General features: G+C 44.7%; 2 protein-coding genes across 5 annotated transcripts in view; both read right to left on the bottom strand.

Moving 5' to 3' along the window:
- Positions 1-208: 208 nt before the first annotated feature.
- Positions 209-11,392, bottom strand: ubp1 (upstream binding protein 1). 3 transcript variants are annotated; one of them, XM_062409375.1, is made up of 17 exons: positions 11,284-11,341; positions 10,140-11,156; positions 7,486-7,637; positions 7,064-7,140; positions 6,876-6,981; positions 6,668-6,774; positions 6,401-6,553; positions 6,154-6,264; positions 5,320-5,427; positions 4,931-5,037; positions 4,720-4,774; positions 4,331-4,424; positions 4,152-4,242; positions 3,953-4,071; positions 3,725-3,867; positions 2,888-2,939; positions 209-2,470 (listed from the first exon to the last, which is right to left on the bottom strand). In XM_062409375.1, exons 2-17 carry the CDS (start codon positions 10,253-10,255, stop codon positions 2,433-2,435), a joined length of 1,629 nt encoding a protein of 542 aa, XP_062265359.1. In that variant the 5' UTR covers positions 10,256-11,156; positions 11,284-11,341; the 3' UTR covers positions 209-2,432. The 3 variants fall into 3 exon arrangements, with proteins under 3 accessions (XP_062265359.1, XP_062265360.1, XP_062265358.1); XM_062409376.1 differs by lacking the exon at positions 10,140-11,156 and having other exon boundaries at positions 11,284-11,392; XM_062409374.1 differs by lacking the exon at positions 11,284-11,341 and having other exon boundaries at positions 10,140-11,248.
- A 2,828-nt stretch (positions 11,393-14,220) lies between these two features.
- clasp2 (cytoplasmic linker associated protein 2) overlaps positions 14,221-17,510 on the bottom strand; it is a 50,068-nt gene continuing 46,778 nt past the window's right edge. For both annotated transcript variants that reach the window (XM_062409372.1, XM_062409373.1), the window contains 6 exons: positions 17,306-17,501; positions 17,019-17,212; positions 16,802-16,930; positions 16,402-16,608; positions 16,101-16,217; positions 14,221-15,731 (listed from right to left, as the gene is read on the bottom strand). In XM_062409372.1, coding sequence (XP_062265356.1) covers positions 15,654-15,731; positions 16,101-16,217; positions 16,402-16,608; positions 16,802-16,930; positions 17,019-17,212; positions 17,306-17,501 — 921 coding nt within the window. In that variant the 3' untranslated portion in view covers positions 14,221-15,653. The remainder of the gene's footprint in view (positions 15,732-16,100; positions 16,218-16,401; positions 16,609-16,801; positions 16,931-17,018; positions 17,213-17,305; positions 17,502-17,510) is intronic.

Here is a 17,510-nt window from a genome sequence, read left to right as displayed (position 1 = left end):
TTGAACAAAATGGGAAGATGAAGTTTAAAAGTAGGGTTTTACAAAACAAAGAGAGTAATGACCAGAAGCTACTGTCTGCAACACAAAAGAACTCAGCAGCATCTAGTAAGTCAGAATATCTATCATATAACACATGAACAGATCTAGTCTTGAATACATGTTTCTTATAATAAATCAGTTTGTGTAATGATGCAACGAGACACCAGAGAAAGTTATGAAATCATTTATTCCCAGCACGTGGTTGTGTACACGTCCAGCATACGATACTGTGCAATGAGAAGCATCATCATTGACATTAGGCTGTACAGAAACAGTGGTCACCTCTCCTGCTCACTCTCTCTCACAAACACTCACACACACTCGCTCGCTCACCCAGACAGACGATTGGTCAGGCTGTCAGGTGATGAGAACAGCTCGCCACAGATTTCCTGACTCTTATCACATCCACTCTATTCTCACTATGTGTTTGAGTCGATGAACGCTTCACTGTGCCGTGGAGCTCGCGTCCTTGTAAACGCCACAGGAGTCCTGGGCTCTGGTGCGACGTGAGACAGAAACAGACGCTTTTTAAACATTATTTTTCTTTCTCCTTCTCGTTAGGTGGGTAAGAAGAGGGTGTGGCTGTAGGACTACACTACACATCAAGCTTTAGTTTTGTGATTTTTCAGTGCAGGCTTGGTCTCTAACATCTGGAAATTAAGGAGAAGTTACACACCAAGGACCAAGCTCCTCCCCCCTCCCTCCCCTGTCTCCCACATGCTCGTCACTACACAGGAAACTTAAACACAGTTTCATTATTCCAACAGGGAAAAAAGCTTGTGACAACTACCGACATAATTAACTTTGCTTTGTAAGAACAAAATAGGATACGCACACACATATTTTCTGATGCTTAAAGGCGTGCAAACTGAATGCACTTCAAAACCAGACATCGGGCACCAGAACTAAGAGGGTCAACTAAACCGACAGCTCCTCCCTGCTACTCCCCGACCTGTGTGAGAGGTTTTACTGTCATTTTTCAAAGAAAGGGCACTCAAAACACATAACCTGTACTTCCTGTGTTGGGCTACATTAAAAACACGCGATGGACGTGGAGCAGATGTGACTTTCTAGCATACAAGTCTGTAGAAACCCGTGGCAGCACTGATGGGTTTCTTCCAGTCGTCTGCGTGGTGGCTTGTTATTTGAAGAGCAGATGCTGGAATGGAGGGTTTTTTATTATTTTGTATGTGTGCACAAGCAGCTCTACAAGATGAGGCTTTCATTCACCTTCAGACCAATTCTTCTTATGAATGAGATAAACAGAGCCTATTGAAAAATCTTTTCAAGATGAAACGTGTTTGGTCCACATTAATGGAAGTTTCTGGATAGGCGTTTCTACTTTGCACGTCCATCTTAGATCAAGGTTTGTTTCTCTTTTTTTAAGCGCGCGATTCCAGAAAACGTGAACCCTCGCTACTCTAGAACCAGTGTTTTAAAGTCAGCACAGAAAGCAGAGGAGTCAAAGACATGAATGTGCTCAGTGTGTGTGTGTGTGAACGTGAGTAAAAGATGGAGCTAACAACTTGATATGGCACCAGATAAATGTCAGTGAGAGCAATAACAACAGCCCAACCATAAATACAGGATCAACTAAAAACAGTAAAAGCTCAGACCAGACAGGACGTACAGTCACAGAGTGTAGAGCTGGGTGTGATGCGACATCATCAGAGAGATGACAAATGTGGCAAGAGTCACTGAAATCAGTCCATTTGACAAAGATCATGACAGAAAAAAAATTAAGTTGCCGCCCCTCTCCCATAAAATCAGCCGGGATATTTCAGGGGTTACCGAGCTCAGGGATCAAGACACAGTTTCTAAGACAAGCCAGAGAAAATGTTAAACAAGCAGAGTACGCTGGGATTCTCCTTTAGCAAGTTAGTATGTCGAGATCGCATGCTGTTCAGCAGTACAGGTTATCAAATACTGGCCTATTGCTGGTTGTGCGCGTCGTGAAGGAAGGGCAACGAGCAATAAGGAAACTCTGCTTTCTTTCCTCCTCCTGTCAGCCAGATTATCACTCCCCCCTCTCCCCGGGGCCTCCCACTCCCTCCCCACGAAAGAACATATAAAAAGACAAAAAAAATAAGATAATAAAATCAAAATACATAGAAAGATTGTTATCACTCCCCCAAACCCCATATTCCCCCCCGGTCTCTCCTCTTTTAACTCTCCTCCGTTAATAGTGTTTTCAATATGAAACAGTGGACACACCCATGTCAGATTCTAACAGTTGCATGGCTTTAACGCAGTCTCTCTGCTTTCCATGGAGCCGTCGTTCAGAGAGAGAGAAAGAGAGAGAGGGAGGAAGTAGAAGGTGCTGAGACAGGGTCAGAGGGAGGCTTCTGCTCCAAGACAGAGTGGAGTTTCAGTGATGCCATCCGTACTCATCATTACTTCAGGATTAGATGGAGTCCTTCGCCTAGTTCATCTGGAGGAGAAAGAAGTGCATTCATTAATTTAATTTTTAACTTTGTGTGAAACAAGCTGTTTCAAACATGACCTCCGGGTAAAATCCGAAGAATTGGGTACGGAGTTTAGCCAGAGTTTGCATTTAACAGATGCAAAACACAGCGGGGGTGGGGGGTGGGGCTCTGCACAGACAGGTTTACAACAGCAACGGACAAAGGCAGGAAGTGGTATTTTAACACTGTGTAGATCACGTGATCTTGTTTACAGCAACCTGACAACGTTGTAGGTTCTCATCACCACAAACTCCCTGGACATCTTCATCTGTGACTTCTATATTTGTTTTCTTTGAGTTTCTTTTTCTGTGTCGCATGGTACTGCGATATAACTGTCTGAAAGCAGCTATACAGTGATAGAGAGAGCTGCTTCATTAGCTCACCTTTGACGGTGCTGATCAGAAAACTGCTCTCGTCTGGCAAGTTGTAAACCATCTGTAAAGGACAAAACAGACAAAGTGAATCGGTGCGTCATCTATCGTCACTGTCAAAAAATGGGTTTCTTGGCATTGGCAGACCTTTCTGATGAAAGCACAGTCTCAACATTTTGTGTATGAGGGAGGACTGTAAATGACATGCAAAGTGTGAGTGACACTACAGACAGTGGCGCCATTGTTCCTGATAAGAGATCGTACAAAACAGTTAATATCTTTCTCTACAGAGTAGACTGTCTCAGCCATTTACTCTCAACTCATCCACTTCAGTTTGACTTTTACGTTCATGGGCAATACTGAATTGCTGTCGCAGATATTAACATCAATGTTCAACAGCTGAAGAACAGCTGACTATATTTTTTGTTTAAAGGCAAAAGGGGTATAAGAAAAATTCATGTGTCGAAGGCCGGCCACTTAAATTGAACTTATTAAATCCTTGACCCTTCACTTGTTTTAATAAACTTGAAATAATACATGCATCAGATCTAACATCAAAAGAGACAACGTATTATCAATTTGGAGCACGTGTGTGTGTGTGTGTGTGTGTGTGTGTGTGTATATATATATATATATATATATCTTGAAAACAGAGTGCGTGTAGAGTCATTCATTTCCATGATGATGGTTTCCCTGCTGAGAGTGGACTGCTTTAAGTATCCCTCAGTTTTCTCTTTTTTACTTTTTCAATTGTACGTTTCAGCTAATGTAGAGCCCTTCACATCTAAGAGTGCTAGGGGAGAGGCAAAGGGCCTGTCTGTGTGTGTGTGTGTTTGTGTGTGTCTGTACCTGGTCACTGAGCAGGATGTGAATGCCTGTAGGACCCTGCCTGTACACCTGGTTGATTGTTCCCAGTGGAAGGCTGCACACACACGCCATCTTGCGGATCAGTTCTGCAGCTGTCAGGTCCTCTAGGTACAGAGCGTGGTACACTGCGCACAAACAGAGACAGGTTTAAAATTCAGAGCATTCAAATACCACATCTACTTGATATAGAGGAAGTGTTTCTATCTGTACCTCGTAAATTAGAGGAGATGCTGTGCTCTCCATTTTCATTACTGCCATGCCTCTCCAGCAGGGGGCTCTCCTGAGGAGACTCCTGACAGACATACACCGTCAGCCTGGGGCACACCGACCTACACACACACACAAAGTGAAATGAATACACTGGCCCTCAGTTGCTTTTGCAGGTACACAAACACGCAGAGTTACACACCTGGATTTAAGTGCATTGTAGAGTCTGATCCCATCTGCTGGCCCACAAATCTGGACCAGGTCGTCCCGGGTTAGCTTCAACAAATCTGAACCTACGCAAAGAGAGAGGAGGAGTCACTAGTACCACTGCTGTTTTCTCTTCACAGATGTTTTTATTATGTTGGGACAATGTGTGTGTACCTGAGAAGTGAGAGAAGAGTCGTGTGTAGGAGTTGAAGCGGTTTTTCAGCAGCCACTTCTGTGCGTCCTGTATGGATGCAGTGGGACTCAGCTGCTGTAGAGGGAAGAGACACAGAGGAATTCAACACACAGATCTGGGTTTTACTTTCCCCACTCATCATCAGCCATCATGTTAAACATTGATCTATTCATGGCTGACGTAAATGGAGCTGCATATTTTGGTTATTTCCTTTTTTATCTCTATACTAAATAAAATGCCAAAATTAATACAAATTAATATTTATACCCCGGTAAAATATTTCTATGTTGCGAAATATATTTAATTCTTAAAGAATCTTTAACTTCCTCTACCTTCTTGAACAGTTTGTGTGTTTAAAGTGCAGACTAACCTCCAAATTGCCATGGCTGGTGGGGTCGGCCTGATGATTGGGAGATGACGAGTCACTAGAAGAAAAGATGTAACAATTAAGAGACAAGTCCAACAAACATCTAACTCTTAAAACAAACACACCAACCCCAACCTTAACACACGTCTTCACCTTAGGTTATGTGGACACACACGCACACACTCACTCACAAAAGCAGCACAAACACAGTTACCTGTCCGGTACTGAGGAGGTTGAGTAGGTGGACAGCGGGGTGGAGGAGAAGGAGGGAGTAGCTGCCTGGTTGGTGCTGACGTAGGCATTGTCTGGCCACGGGGAGCACTAAGGAAAGACATGCACATCTAAATACTCAGTGATACCAAAACCTCTCAAAAGTGACTTATTATGTTAACTATTACTAAAGGCCAACTCCAACTACACAAAAACAAGTGGCTTAGGGTTGAGGAATATTCAGGGGTGTGGTAGGAATTTAGCGTTGCACCATCTCCACCCCACATTATGTCAGGTACATGGTTTAATGGCATCTCTTTCCCAGCAGATGAGTGCCTACAAGCTTTAGTTTGTGGATGGAGTGATGGGGAGGAGTGGAGGAGAAGTGCTTACACTGCCTCTCTTGGCCAAGGAGTCGCCACAGTCAGCGGGAAGTGTCCGCTTGCTGGACTTTTTCAGCTCGTGGTCACCCGCATCCTCTATGATGGGTTCAAGCCTCGTCTACATACAGACACACAGCAGAGGTTAACCAGCCAGCCAGCAACACAAACACACAGGAGACACACACTCCATCATCCAGTGAGTAACCTGAGGAAAATGTTTGTATCATACAAGTACGGTTTCAGCGCTTCACTTTGGATATCCCATAACAAATGTGGGGTTGTGGACACACTACAAACCTTTTGGAGAACATCTTCCCTCTGTGTGTCCCAGTTATAAAATCAAATCCCCCATTAAAATGTGTGAATATTAACTTTGAAAATGTCCGCACACCGGTTGATGCTGAAGAAGGGCCTGAGTCTGGACCGTTCCTTAGCTGGCAGGTATAATAAAAACATTTAAAAAGAAGATCAACTGTGTGGACTTTTTATCACATCTGTCCAAACCTAGTGTTTATCAAATCTATGCATGCTTTTGTATTCTTTTTAACCTTTTAAAGTTCAACAATAAAATGTGTTTGAAAAAAAATTCACATCGTGGATCCTAGCTACACCTTTACTGTCTGTCCAACCCACAAAAAACTCACTTACAAACTTAACCGGCTCATGGGGCCGATATAAATCTTTGCATGTTTGAGATAAATGTGTGCAGCGATTCTTCTGTTGTACAAGGGTAAAATGTCAGGGTCCTCAAATTGAATCTGAGAGCTTGTCAATACACCAGCCTTGTAAGAGCTACAGACCTATGTCTGTGAAGCCAGACAGTCCATAGCAGGTGGATACTGACCTCTGACAGGATAGTGGTATCGTAAGAGGGCTGGTACTTTTCTTTTTCTTGAGCTGTGCGTTTCTCCATCTTCTCCCGGTCTGTCTTTTGCTTTCGGTCCGCCCCCTTGGGCTAAACATGCAGCAGAGGGACAGATATATTTGCTGTGAGGGCTGACACACGGGATGGCAAGGGCTGACGCATGGGGTGGCAAAGAAAACATTTCAGTCAGTGGAGAGATTTCCCCTGTGAGAGGATGACTGCATACCTTAAAGACTTTAATTTGGCAGGAGGCAGAGTGGAGGTGTTCTGTGTAGTCTCCATTGTCTCCCAGGGCGAACGTGTCAATCTGGATCCTGAAGGGAACGCCCTTCTCTCCGCCGTGTTTCCTGGGAGTGAACTCTGTGCTGATGCAGTGCACCTGCAGACAGGAGATCAAAATATGTGTTTGATGTGGAAATTCAGTGGCACACCCAACAGATGGCAGAGAGCGTGTGTTGGTGGGTTTGTGTGTTTTGTGTGGGTGAGGATGTACCTGCACAAAAACAGAAGTCCTTTTGTTCATGTCCCACAGGAACTCTGCAGCGTTGAGCTGGGAGGGGTGAGTCTTCGGCTCCACAATACCCACTGACATAGGGATATCTGTCCCGCAAAAAACAAGACACATACAAGCACATATACATTTAATCTCCAAATCACACAAAGGATGAGTAAAGTAAACAAGTCTCGCCAGGCGTCATTACCGATGTCAAGGAGACGGTCACCAGGTCGATTCCACTTCCAGCCCTCCAGCTGCTGGTGCTCTGTGTACTGCAGCCGGCGATCGTGAAACACCACTCGCACTGTGCTCTACACACACACACATTTAGGTACAAAGTGTTCTTGACGTAAAAAGTAAAAGTTTTTCCTCCAGCTGAGAGGATCCTCTCACCTTCACCATCTTGTTGTTTAGCTCTGGTAACTCCTCTGCCTTCCGGTTGTCCAACAAACGCACCTCGTAAGACTGGCCTGAGAGAGAGAAAACCAAAGATCAAGAGCGATAAAGAAACCTGTCGAAACAGAAAAGTAATATCTCCCTTGTACTTCAATAGCCTCTTCAACGAGTACAGGCTTTGTTTGATTTGTGGGAGTGACTGAAGATAAAACCTCCTTTTCAGCCAAATGGTCCCAGGAAGTAAAATGCAAAAACTATCAAAAGGAGCAAACAGTTCCCCAAGTGAAATTATTTTACATCTGTGCCTCTTCAGGAAGTGATAATTAAATAATGGGTGTGTTGAGCCCGATAAAACAGAGACGGATTGCATGAAAACAAACCAGATCAAATCAGTTTTAATGAGTACTAGTGTGTCTCACCTTGGTTTAGGTATGTGAGCGTCTCGTCATGCAGCTTGATAGCAGGCGAGGTGGCGGTGCACATCACATACTGGAATGGGGGGTTTTTGGTCTCTCTTTCGGTCGGAAGGCTGGAGTCCTCCTGCTTAAAAATCGGTAGAGCCAGCACATCACTGAGAAAGAGAGTCAGAGAAGACAAAAAAACAGCACGTCAGCTTTGAGATGATGCAGGAGTGACAGGCAGAGAAAAAATAAATCCCCAGAGAAAGTAACTATTGTGAAAGCTTAAACTTTTTTATATCGCGCTTAATGTTCGTGAAATGTGTTTAATTTTGACCCGTCAATCCTTTTGAATTGCGGTGTGTCTGAAATTGTCTAAAAGCTTGAGGCTTTAATTAAAACTCCAGAATCATGTGGGATTCATCCTGATGACTTCATAATCACTGTGACCTCCTGAAATCAAAGTGAGACCCCGCCTTTGTTCCTAGAGACTGGATGTTCCTGTTTTCAACTATGCAATTATTTCTACAAAATACATTAGGTGGTTTGTGCAGTTTACACTGTTGCATTCACCACTTTCAGAAGGGAAATACTTCTCATCGTGTGGAATTATTGAATGGATGGCTTTTTTTAGAATAAGTGATGCGAACTCCCTATCGATCAAATGGCTCTCGAATTACGTATGCATGAGGCTGCTGTAGGATTAATGAACAAAACACCCAGAGATAGCCTGAGCTGCTGACACATACTATCTCTCACACTTGGCAGCCACTCTAGACAACCAACCTGTCCTCAGCTCACCCTGACAAATGCTGCAGGAGTGTCAATGAGGGCACATTGTGCACGAGCGTAGATCTCAGTGTCTGTACAGGAAAAGGATCCAAACCACTCAGAAGACAAGCAGATCATGGACTCTCATTACCTTGAAAACTTTCTGGCAACTCATCATGCTTTTTTAAACCTGAGCCAAACAAAACAACAGCGTGACAATTTCAGGACAATCCTGCAGCACCTTCCTTTAAACAGCAGCAAGCTAGATGTATTCACTCATCACCGCCTGTGTGTTTTCTATGTCTAGACAGCGCCAGTCCGGGTGTCACGACCACGTTGAGCCCCGAGGAAAACTACCTCTGCTTCCTGAAATCTGAGGACGTGGCTCCGCTGAAACATTCTGTTCCGACCAACTGCTGACCCTGATGCCCAGCAACCCAGCCCAGCACCTCAGATAACACTACTCATGCAGCCAGGGACACCAACCAACTCAGACGCAAACTTGTCACTAACTGACAAACACATGCAACCCATCACTTGAGTACCAGTAAACTTGTTTACTCTCACAGGAGACGCAAAATGACATCCACTAAGATAAAAGCACATAAATGCAGATCGTCAAGGAGGCTGAATGAGTCTGGGAACTACTTGACATCGTCATATAAATTTCAACACCTCCCAAAACCACTAAAAAATTAGATGCACACATACCACGGATTACTAATGGAGCAGGTGGTTTACATCAGTACTGGTTTGATGCCAATAGAGTAATTATTTAACCACCTCAAGATAGAAGACATTTTTGAAAAAAATCATTAACAGATCATCAACAAGGAGTCAACTCAGGACTCCTTGTTGATGATCTGTGAATAGGGTTTAAAATGTGTGGGAAATAAACTGGAATCTCAGACTCGAGAGGGAAACATGAGATGAAGAGGTTTGTGTGAAATCATAAATAAATGTTTAAAATCATCAGAAACCCACACACACACCTCAGGTCTTCGTAAACAAAGTCGGAGACCTATTCTGATAAAAGCCTGAGAGTCCAAACCAGGGCCTTTCCTGCAGAGTTTGTCAGTGTTATATTGAAACGAACAAAGTGTGGGTCACCAGACACTGGTGCTTTATCCATGCATCATTGGAGAACACATTTTTAGCTGGGGTGCAAGTTAAAGCTAGAAATAGAGATGGATTTTTCGGGGACCAAAACCGCTATTTAAAAAAGATATATATAGAGCCACAAATAGAAAGGCTTTATTTTGGCTGAGCTCTACTTCATGCTTCATTGTTACAGTAATTGTATAAAAAACAAAGCATGTGTTGCACAATAGCTGGATATCATGAAAATGTCAGCACACTGACATCAAACCTATTAAGAAGCGCAAATTTGAGCATCTCAGGCAGATGTTATGATTTTATATCACTGACAATTAATCAGGGCCCCTGTTGTGCAATTATTGCCAAATTGCTCAGTGACAAAACCCTGTCGAAATTTGGAGAAGATTCTTGATTCACAAGGAACAACATTCAATGAAAGACTGAGTAAAAAATAAACAGGTATAATCAACAGAAACAAAGCCAGAGAGACCTATTCTGATAACTGTTTCAGTGTTATCTCGAAACAAACAACCAAACTGTGGTTCCCTTTTTTAACACACACACACTTCAAACCCCCCCTTACTTCAGTGTGGGTCTCTGAGAAATTAATCTTCAGCACTGATCATGGCTCCCTGCTCAACTCCAAATCCCAAAACAAAGAGAGGCCATCACAGCCAGTACAAAGGGTATAACACACACAGAGACATGGGATGTGTGGAATTAATACTTCCAGAGAGAGTGTGTTTGTGTGTGTTGTTCTCCTCTGCCAACAAGCTGGCTTCGGTGCGTTGACCCTCGTCTCTGACCTCATGCTGTAGGCTCCAGCCCCCAGCTCCTGTCCGATGCCGGACAGGCTGGCATCGAAGTCGTGCACCAGCCCCGACTCGATGGAGGCGTCGTCCATCTTCAGCACCCAGGCCATCGGGCCGAGCTCCTTGTCCTCGGCTTCTACTCGGAGGGCCGCCAGCTTGCTTCAGGTACGAGGAGGTCGGCTAGCGAGGAAGTGGGCTCCGCAGCTTGTGGGTGACGCCGTGAGGGGAGGGGGGAAGTTACGCTGCTAGCCCGTTAGCCGCTCCCTGGCAAGCTAGACAGGCAAACTGGTAGCTTTCCATAGAGACTGGGTGTATAGCCATATTGTCCAGCTCGGGGAGGGTTTGTCACGCAACACGCTGCTCCACGACCGACGAGAGAGTCTTTACGCAGCAAGCAACAAGCTAGCGGCCGCTCAGCTAAAAAAGGTTGGTCGTGACTGAAGATGCGGGCTAGTTATCAGCATGCTAACATTAGCTAACAGCTAGCTAGCGTCACAAAGGCAAGTGGCGTTAATTCAGCATAGCCGCGGTCCGCCAGGACACAGTGTTGAAGCGGGTAGCACGTAGCTCCACGAAATAGGAACCCGGCCAGAGGTTTCAGTCCACACGCCGCATCACACGCAACGTCCTCACAGCTGTTGCCAACCTAGCTAACAAGCTATCTAGCATTAACTTCACTGGCTCCGGATCAAGTGTGCGGTGAAGCGCTACTCTGTGTCGGGCACTCCCCGTGCCGTCCCCGGGCCGCTCTCCTCTTCGCGTCGCGGTGCGGGAATCACCGCAGCAGGCTCCGACTCTCCGAGTCCTTTAACCATACCCGAGGCGCAGCGGTTGACACAAGAGCGGGCATCAACATGGCTCCCCCTCGGCGAACTGACTGCTAGGGAGGATGTCAGGACGCGGGCCGGCCAATCAGGGGGCCGCCTCCCGTGCCCCGGTGCGAGGGGACGAGCCAATCAGGGAGTTCCAAGCTGCCGTCATTGTGTCCCAGTGTGGCTGCAGCTTCAAGAGCTGCAGACACGTTGTCAACAAGGAAGAGCTACACACTTTAACACAAGTCGCACAAACAAAACAACCACAACAAAACAAGTGGCTATGTTCTATAATGTGACACACACACACACACTCGTGATCGTACCGTGTGTAAGAGTTGACTCCGTGTCTCTGTGTTTCCTCTCGGAAGTTTTCAGTGTACGGCTGCCAGAACAACATCGTGCCCCCCCCCCCCCCCCCCGCGCACACACACACCAGCTGCGGCTACAAATAAACAAGACTCCCGCTTCTGAGAGGATCCGCGCCGGAGCTCATGTCCGCTTCAGGTCCGCGGAGAACACGAACACAAGCCCCGTCCCCGTCCTCCTTGACCCGTCTGCAGACCTGTGCGTCCTCCGGGTCAATTATTACCCACAGATCGGACCCTGATCGCGGCGCACAGTCAAGGGAAGTGTCCGGGTGGAGAAGTTTCTCTGCGCGGGGTGCACACGAACATACTGAAACACGCATGCACAAGCTATTTCTGCTCGACAGGAAAAGACCCGCCTCGGGGTGCACGCAGACGTCAACACACATACACAGATCTAGACCGTTCGTGGTGCAAACATGGTGCAAACGTGTTTTCTTTTGTACCGGCAATAAAGACGAGGGGTCGATAGATCAAATTTACACGATAACATTTTTTTTAAAGTTTAAAGACAGATTTTTCTTGCTCAGGAGTAAAGGTTGAAACTTTTTCAAATGTTGTTTATCAGCACAAACAGCAAAACTATCCATCCATCTATCTATCTATCTATCCACCCTCCCTTGAGTGGGACATGAGTAGCTATTTATGAAATTATATTGTTATAAGTGCTGATATTGTTTAATTGCCTGGCCCTTAAAGTCCTTAGTTTTATGAATTTTCTGGAAGCTTGAACTGAATCCAGGATTTAAAGAGTATATTATCAGGAAAATCTACTTTAGTACTAATAGCAGAATTAACCAGGCGTGTGGTTCTCGTATTGGAGGGACACCAAGAAGAAATAGATCAACAAGAATGAAATCAGCGATCTTTTCTATCAACCATTTTCAGACATGTTAAGATATAATGTCAACGTTATTCAGCTTCCATTGTTTATGTGAATATTGGGAAACTCGAATCCCTGTGTGATATTTGAATATCTCTTTTAACATTTTTTTTTCAAAAGTCTGCCTTGAATTATTTGAAAACTAACTAGCTTTCTTTTCATCAGCTCATGAAATTTAGATTATTTAGATACTTTAACATCCGGGTAGCTTATTTCTACTGCAGCTGAAGCAGGTTTGAATAACTTTTATAAAATGTTGTTCGGTTTATTATTTAATAATGCAACATATATGTTTACAGTGATGTTTTGCATACAGAATAAAATCTGCAGTAACAAGTGGTTCCAGATAAGTGAATAAGAAAAATGTACCATGTTTTTGTTGGCTAAAACTAGTACAACAAAATTGTCCTTAAGTATGAGTGAGTTCATTGGTCAGATTGCAACACAACTTGTACATTTGAAGCCACGTCTCTCCCTCAGCTCAGGTACAACTGATCTGTTTTTCTGCCAGTTGTTCTGCTGACAGACGCAGGGACCAGGCTGTCAGCACTCTGCAGGGAGACGGGGGGGAGGGGTTCTACAGCTCAGACTGTTCTCGTGTCTCAGACCCTCCTCAGCTGCACATTAATTTACAGCCCATGCGGACAGATGCACGCACGAAATTCAGCACCAGTTCCTCAAATATCCACATTGCCTAAGACATAAATGTTTATCTTTTGCTCTGCATGTCTGGGGAGGCTCACTTTATCAGCCATTTCAGGGTGTGAACATTCCCGGCGGAGAACAGGCTCCCTGGGCCACAGGGATGAGCCAGCCCCACGCCACTATGCTGCCATGGGTGGAATATGGACACAGGAGCTGGGTCCGATCTCATGGCAGAGCGCACATTCTGCGCAGAAGCCCATTGCGCAGGAATTGCGCGCGCAGTTTTTCTTTTTTTTTAGGATTTATATTAGTTTAATTTAAATGTATCAAGTATTTTAATTTACATTTATAGAGTGCAAGATATTTTGCAAATAATAGTCAATTTTAAGAGTGGCCGGTATGGAGATGGGAAAGAGTAGGGTTCAAACCCGGGTTCTTCTTGTCGGAGAGCAACGCTCTACCGACTAGGCCACAGCGCCTGCTGATTTTAGTGAGGAACTAAGCACACAAGAAAAGGGACAAATTATCGTGTTTGTGTCGGTCCGTGTCATTATACGCTGCTTTGATACACGCTTCAGAGAAAATATCATCTACTTTACTACATATATTTTACTTTACTTAAAAGTTACTTTTTCATTCTACTTTAAATTTCCTGTTATGTTTCTTAATATTATTAATGTTGTTGACATTTCCTTGATAAAGTTTTATTACCTCTGCTACACAAAAAGTTTATGTAATAAACTACTGGACCAATAACCCCAAAACTTGCTAGAAGGAAGCTGCATGGATCAGAGATGAACCTATACAGCTCTGTTGAGCTCTACTGAGTGCCAGTCTAGTGAATGAATCTGGAATCGTCTCTCAAAAAACATCCCCTAATTACCCAAATTTGCAGAAAATTAGAAAGTGCTGAAAATGTACGTAATCTGGAGGGAATTTTCAATTGGTGTGGCAAAATGGCTCAACAGTATATATTAATTTCCATGGTAAAGACTAAATCAAAATCTACTACTAAAGAGAAAAGACTATCTTTTTTTAATTTATTTTTTACTTGTTTGATTTTTATCAACTAATCCATCTATAGACTGTTAAATGCTAGAAAATAACACTAAATGTCTTTTGCAGTTTCCATAAATCTATAATGAGGTATTGTTGTGGATGAGTATCTGGCTTTGCTCGACTAAACAGAAAATCACCTGATGTTATTTGTGTTTCTGCTAAAAAATTCCTTGAACAAATTGTTCTCCATCAAAACAGATACATTCCCTGTCCACTCACGGATCGACTGTTTGTTTTGGCTCCAATTACGGCGTCTCACCACAGGACTGATTCCCAGCTCAAAGATCCCAGAGGCAGTGATTATCATGATCTGTACAAGTTCTTTATTTTATTGTAAGCACAGCTTTGTAAATGCACAGAGGAAACACAACAGTGAAAACTAGAATGTTACAAGAGGAGGAAGGAAAGAAAAACACAATGAAGCGGAGGGGAGAGAAAGAAGGTGATGTGACAACTGTTTTTTTCAGAGCTGTAAATAATACATTTCTACAATTTTCTCAGCAGAGAAAAATAAGTATGAGCGAGAGAATGACAGACTACGACACGCGCAGCAGAGAAAAAAATTAAAAACAAGGATGGGCACAGGTGCGTGCGTGCAACCTCCCATGGGTGTCACTGTAACCGAGTAATCCTTTTTAATATCATATATAGATACATAGATATATATATAGATATCCACTATGCGATAATAAGCCATGTCCTGTCATACTTCATGTAGTAAAAGCAGCACGCACCTATGGACTGATCCATGATGAGCTGGGAGAAATGGACGACACCATGGCGATATCTGAAAGGGCCGGACATTTTCACATCAATTTAAAACCTCAGTCGCACTATTCTGACAGTCAACAGGACCCGGATAAAAAGTTAGGTTCTTTTGAAATTTAGTCTCATGCATATCCAAGCACATGACGCCTCCTACACGTTGGGATCTGCCTATGTACTGTATTAGCTATGAGCAGGCATGATCCACAGACATTAGATCCTGTGCTGGGTTGGTCGGTCGTACCTGTTTTGGCTCATAAGCACCTTTTTGAAAGAGAGAACCTGTGTGTGTGTGTGTGTGTGTGTGTGTGTGCACGAGAGAAAAAAAAAAAACTCCAGATATTAAAAACAGCTGCGGTAAAACCTCATCGATAAATCAAACCATGACACAATGCAAATTTACATTCCTTTCTGCCTGGCCCCAGTTACTCACTGTTCACAAAGGAAACATAGACGGTACCGGTTTATTCGTCTCAGGGCTGTGTGATGAATATTACACCCCCCCCCCCCCCCCCCCCGGGTTAGAAAGATGAGAACCATGCAGATGCACCTCCTCCTGTTGACATCAAGATGTTGTTCAGAGGAGATGCTGTTGTGTTCGAGTTATAATGGAGAGGGGAGAGGACGGACATTTCATATCTTCATCTTTCAGTGATCTACTGACAAGCCTGGGTGGAATTTCATGTCATTAAGTCTGATATCCGATCATCTCCTCTGCACCACAACTTCCATCTTGCAGTGTGGCAGTAGATGTGTGAGGACTGTGTATGCCTCTGCTTTGTGTTTGTGTGTATGTGTCACTCTGCTGTCCAGAGTGTAAGCGTACGTGTAGATGTAAGCAGTTTGGCTCATGTGAGAGAGTGTTAGGATGTTTTCGTTGTTGGTCTGTGTGGATGTAAGCACGGGAGTAGGTGACTCATGTTTGGTGGGAAGAGTTGCAGTTCTGTGGTCGCCCTGTGGGAGGACGCGGTGTCTCCTATAGGCCATCAGTGGGGGGCTCGCCGCCGCTGGAGCCGGACTGGGCACGCTTAATGTACAGATTCAGCAGCTTCAGCTGTGGACAGAGAAGAGAGGAGAGAGAGTGGACATGTCAATGTCTGTCTCTAGAGGCTGACACAAGGTGTCAATGAGGGACAAACCTCCTATGTTTTAAATGCTCCATAACATTTGACTGTCTATTCATAATGGCAGCTTCAGCCAGAGAAATGTACATCACTGAAGCAGAGACATGAGTCACAGATAAGTTGACTTTTTGCGGCTGTCAGGCTGGCATCTTCCAGGATTAAAAACCCTAGCTTAAGGACATAAAATTAATTCTTGAAAAAACAGATTTCAACTTGCCCACACGCCCAAAGTCAAAACAGATCTTTCACAGTAACATTCACTGGGAACTACATGTATTCAAGCTCGCGGAGCAGGTCACCTTGCTGCTGGAGAGTTGGCTGAGGTGCGGTTTGAGGTCCTCTCCGATCACGGCGTAAACGGACACCAAGCAGAACACACAGGCTTTCCTCACACTGCTCTCAGAGTTGTCATAACCCTGTTCAAGCAGATACAATGGATTACAGAGCTGCAGAAACCTTTGTTCTGGACCAAGGAAAGGATTTGTGTATGAACATGTGGGTCATGTGAGGGTAAGAGAAGCATTCGTTTTACCCATTATATGAAACATAACAGATAAGTATAAGCTTAACAGAAGGGAGAGTTTCAGCTGAGTCCGTTACCTGTATGAGTCCTGGCACGATTTCTGGCAGCAGGCTCATCAGGCCCTCCCGGGGAATCCTCTCCACCACTTTGGACTGCATCTTGATGGCGGCCAGGTTGATGGGGTAGTCGGCCGACTGGATGATGGGACACAACACCTTGATACACTGGTCTGGACTGATGGACAATGCCAACATGGCTGCCGTTTCCTCTGCTGCTCGAACCACCTGAAGAAACGCAATTGAAATTAACATTGACACTGAAAAGAAAAGTGTGATAATCGCAGAGCAGATGAACCCACGGATGTTTGTTTATTTGGACTTTAAAACAAACTTTTATCCATTTCGTCAAGCTCTGAAGTTCGCCTCTTTAAAAAACATTCCTAAGGGCGCTGATTTGTGTGTGTGTGAGTAGACGCACCTCCTTGTGAGGGTCTTTGTGAGACTCCAGGGCTTTCATGATGGTGAGCTCTGCGTAGTTCTTGAACCTCCAGGGCTGCTTGCAGAGAATCTCCCTCAGCACCCGCAGAGCCAGTGTTCGGATCCCATGCTGCGTGAAAAGAAACCATTCATGTTAAAAATAGAGTTGTTTTTTTTTGTACAAAGTGTTATTACAGAGTTGATGTGAGTGTGGCTACCTCTCTGTCACCCATCGTCTCGAGCAGTAGCAGCAGGATGGTCTTGAAATGCTCCTCCCACACCTGCAGGGTGTTCTCGCGAATCAGCTTCAGCAGTTCACACAGCGCCGCCTTCCTCTCCTCTATGCGCTCGTTGTGATTCGACAACTCCTTCAGCAGCTCGGCCACCAGCTCTGACTGGTCCTGACTGCTCTCTGTTAATGGACAAGCAATAACATGGCGTTTGGTTCATATCGTTATGTTGCGCTGTGCAGTGTGTGTTTCTCTGTCAGATTGTGTTTGTGTACCGTCGGTGAGAAGCTCGGAGTCGTCCATGCTGGAGTCTTTGCGGCTGTGTTTAAACGGGGAATCGGAGAAGTGATCGCGGGCTCCTCTGGGGCTGGAGGACAGCAGGGGGGTGTTGAGGAGGGAGGTCTTGTTGTCCAGAGCCATGCGGCCGCCGTCCATCATGTCTGATCCTCTGCTGTCTGTCCCGCTGCCGCTCTGCAAGAC

Source organism: Platichthys flesus, chromosome 17, assembly GCF_949316205.1.
Source record: "Platichthys flesus chromosome 17, fPlaFle2.1, whole genome shotgun sequence".
In the NCBI taxonomy this organism is placed as follows: domain Eukaryota; kingdom Metazoa; phylum Chordata; class Actinopteri; order Pleuronectiformes; family Pleuronectidae; genus Platichthys; species Platichthys flesus.
The sequence above is the reverse complement of the archived record's forward strand: the minus strand, read 5'-3'. Positions and strand labels throughout refer to the sequence as shown.